Below are 4,266 nucleotides of genomic sequence, written 5' to 3'. Positions count from 1 at the left end.
AATATGGATTTTGAATAATTGAATAAACATAATGAAAAGAAATATGAATGGAAGTAAATATTGAGTCCAACGAAAAGCACTTTCGATGATCGTTTAATGTGATATTTGAACCTGCAAGTAAATGGATTCCAATGCTATATTAGTATTACGAATATATTAAAAATATATAATATTTAAGAAATTGAAAAAATTAATTGACATAGAAAAAAAACCCAAAATCTTTGATGTCATTGGTTGCCAAACATATTTTATATAGATAGATCACGTTTATATGCTTTACACAAAAAGTATTTAAAAATTAAATAGAATACAATATATAATTGACCTACATATGATCTATTTTGTACTAATACAAAAAAAAACTATTTGTTTGTCTATTGGACTTTATGATTAGAATGCATTTCGTGAAATTTTTTTGAAAGTCTATGATTAAATGTTTGTTGTTAAATTAAAACACAATTGATTTTGGCCATGTGTTGTTATTTGTTTGGGCACTTTATGCTAATAGTGTATTTAAACAAAGTGAGATAGATAGCAACCAATTCTGAATTGAGTATCAAGTGATGCTATATTTCATCAATTGTAAACCAAGGTTTGCATGTTTCATATGTATTAGCAATAACAAATAATTATATAACCAATATGTTATCAAATCGGAAAGCTTCATGATAGAAAGTTTCACCACACATATTAGTCTCCATACATTGGTATTTCTAATTGTTGCACATGACAAAACACAGGTAAATGTGGACCTATCAGCTAGTATCAAAAGGCTAGACCACATGTAATACATCACACACAAATTTACAATATTTATCAACAGTAAGTCATTACTCAGATTTGATATGTTTATTAGTGGATAGTTGATACAGTGTGTATTCGTCAGACTGCAATTCACTACTACCTTGTTGAGCAGACAATCCTTTGGCAGGAGTGACAAACGCAGAAAGTCCAGGATCATAATCAGCTGACTGTGACAAAGAAGGTGTGTGTGTGACGATTAAGAACAAAATTAGCAAGTAGGAATGCATAATTTAAAATCATAGAGTAAAACATATTGTAAAAAGCATTCTGCCGGGTTAGTATGAAAATCAGTTAAAAAAGAGACTACTGTAGGATGGTAATCCTATGATGAAGTTTCAGTAGCAACAACTTTACCCTTCCCTATACTTGGTTCATCCTACATGTAGGTCATTCATAGTAAAAATCAACTACAACAGTAGTATTATTAATTCAATTGATTTCATAAAATGTTTACCACCTGCAAAGCAATTGTTGATGTCATTGTCTAAATAAGATCTTCATCGTGAGTAACATCCAACACAGATGATTGATGCATTTGTACACGGTATTTGAACCTGACAGCCCAAGTCTTTCCCAATAATTTATCAACACAGGAAGGGAAAACCTTGATGTCATCACTACTCTAAGAATGAATAAACAAATGATAAGGCCAATATGGATATAGACAACACACATGGACAATTGTAATTCAAAAAACATATTAAATTTGTAATCCACATACTGCAATCAACTCTTGGCGACACTGATCGGCAGTTTTGCCAAAGATTTTGATACATGTTCCATCCTAGAAATGGAAGTTGGTCTTCTCCCCATTCTGTTCCAATTTCAGAACTAACTTATACCTAACACAACTATTTCCCTTTTAGTACACACTTAAATAATATACACAATAAGTAATTGAAATTTAGTTTGTTGGATATTCAGGGAGACATATAAGTTACCTTGGAACCGTGTTAGCAACTTCGTTCTGGCACGAACGGTAAGTGAAACCAAATTTCAATGGATCAAATGTGGTAGTATAGTAGGGACAACTATCATAACTCCAGGGTGTATCAATCATTGCTTCGTCCACCATACCAACGGTCAAACAATAATAGTCCTAAATGAGGACATGCAAAACATAAATTAAATATTTGGTAATGTTCATAATACTTATTCAAATAACACACCAATTAATTTGAAATTAAACGTGTTACCTGTCTCAACCTGCTTATTTCACCTAATGTCACCATTTGAGCATTATGCAAGAACTTGTCCACAGAGCTTCCTTGGGAATATTGGCTATATTGTGATTGAGAAACACTTCCTTGATCTGATAGTCTGCCAACTTAGAATGGCATACCAACATCTAATCTTCATTCATCAACATCACCAAATTTATGTTTTATGAAGATGCAACAAAATATCAAGTGTTAAATGTGATTGTTTTGATAATAAAGTTCTTTGGTACCTATTATGGAATTCTCGGATTTATGCTATATCAGTGTTCACATACAACTTGGACCCATGCTTGATATTTTGGATACTGAGAGGATACTTGTCTGCCAATAATATCCAAGTTACATGTAAAAACCAATGATATAATCAATAAATAGATACTCCATCATAATAACCTTTAGAATCTTTGATCTTAGCAAGTGTTAACATAACCACCATTGACTTCCTATCAAAATGATTTTTCTCTATAGCATCATCAAGCTGAAGAGCATATTCCTCCCAGGCGGTCAAGATCATATCCCTATCACTATAATAAAAAACATATACAATTAAACATATTAATTTAATATTTGAAAAGAAGGCTACCTCAAATGGCAGATATCTAAACAGAACTAAAAAAATAATGGCAGAAAAAATACATGTTATCCCTCAACTTGACTGTAACTCTATATGTAGGATTAACTGTTTTACGCTCAATGACTTCGGCCACAACACCAACAACATCTATTTAAAAATTACAACACAACACAACACAATCATAGTTATTCTTCACAAACTATGATACTATCCATGCTAGCAAATTCACCAATCCACATACCAACTAAAGTGTCACGCGGTGCTACCCCATCAATAATATCAGCAAATGAAGTAATAACATAGACATTAGTAGGAATCTCAGGATGCTCGTCCTCCTTCACAATAGTTTTCACCAAGTAAACCAAAAATGGAATCGTACTCACTTTGTATTCAGAATGATTTTCAACAACCTTAATGTCCTGAATCACATATGCAGAACCACAATGCAACATTGCCTCAAATTCGCGAAACAATTCTTGCCGAAGAGTGGCACCAATCTTTGCACCCTGTAAGAGTCAACAATAAAACTCATTAATGAAAGAAAGGGGCAAAATGAATGTAGTCAAATACAGCATTGAACATCAGCAAACACACTGTTTGGTCCATGAACAACATTTCTATTACTTGTCTACCATTGTGCTTGTTAACATGCCACATATTAGTGATTCGTACTGCTATCTTCCAAGTCCCTTTCTTGGTATGCAATTCAAAGATCATGTTTTCCTCGAGAGACATTGCTACAAATATAACAGAATTTATTTGTAAGAACAACATAGCAAATACCATCGTACACTTAGTGAGGCACTAACACGGCCCAAAACTATCAAGTATGTAGGTAAGCGAGTTCATGAAGTAAGAGAATTTATTATGAGAACAACTTCAATTCTCTACTGTGGGTACCAACGGCAACAACATAGCAAATACCATCGTACACTTAGTGAGGCACTAATACGCCCCAAAACTATCAAATACTTAGGTAAGCGGGTTCATGAAGTAAGAGAATCAGAGCACCTGACCTTACACTATGGACATACCCTGTATGAAGCAGATAGAGGAAACAATAATGTCGATTCAGAGCATCAATGTTCTGCAACAAATAATGTATACACCTAAACACAAAAAACCTAAAGTAAAGAAACAAAAAAAATGAACTTGTACTCAGGGTTAGTGGTGGATTCTTTCACCTTCGAAGCACTCCACTCTGTCTTGTTTCTCCCGCAAACAAAAGGAACTTGTACTCATGGAGTCTTGAGCTCAAAATCGTAGCATGAGAAAGAAACAAATGGCAAAGCTTGGTTGTGCAAACAAAATGAACCTGCAGCTTCTTTTAGCTTCCAAGCACTTGATTCTATCTTCTTTTTCCAAAGCTCACCCCATGTGCTCTCTGTCAGCGACTGAGCACATTGGAAACAACAAAATGTAAAATTACATAAAATGATGGGACATTTTTGGGCGAGAACAGAAACCCTTCATATGTCGACACGTAAGCAAATTAGGGACATTTTGGTAATTTACAAAAGTTGTCAGGGCCTTGTTTGTATATCGATAGATGATATAATTATGGTCGAGTTTGATATTAAACCTTATAGGTAAGACTCCAATATAAAATATGGTTAAAGTTTTAAAATTTCTAGACATGTTCTAATAATCATGTTCGAGTTCTTATTT

The 4,266-nt window shown here is 33.5% G+C and overlaps 1 protein-coding gene across 1 annotated transcript; it reads right to left on the bottom strand.

The window, feature by feature from the left end:
• Positions 1-1,288: 1,288 nt before the first annotated feature.
• Positions 1,289-3,333, bottom strand: LOC102666168 (uncharacterized). The gene is made up of 9 exons (XM_006588018.2): positions 3,223-3,333; positions 2,840-3,104; positions 2,661-2,745; positions 2,418-2,548; positions 2,300-2,345; positions 2,001-2,124; positions 1,746-1,903; positions 1,579-1,618; positions 1,289-1,426 (listed from the first exon to the last, which is right to left on the bottom strand). Exons 1-9 carry the CDS (start codon positions 3,331-3,333, stop codon positions 1,289-1,291), a joined length of 1,098 nt encoding a protein of 365 aa, XP_006588081.2.
• Between the last annotated feature and the right edge of the window lie 933 nt (positions 3,334-4,266).

This window comes from Glycine max, chromosome 9 (genome assembly GCF_000004515.6).
Source record: "Glycine max cultivar Williams 82 chromosome 9, Glycine_max_v4.0, whole genome shotgun sequence".
Classification (NCBI taxonomy): Eukaryota; Viridiplantae; Streptophyta; class Magnoliopsida; order Fabales; family Fabaceae; genus Glycine; species Glycine max.
The sequence above is the reverse complement of the archived record's forward strand: the minus strand, read 5'-3'. Positions and strand labels throughout refer to the sequence as shown.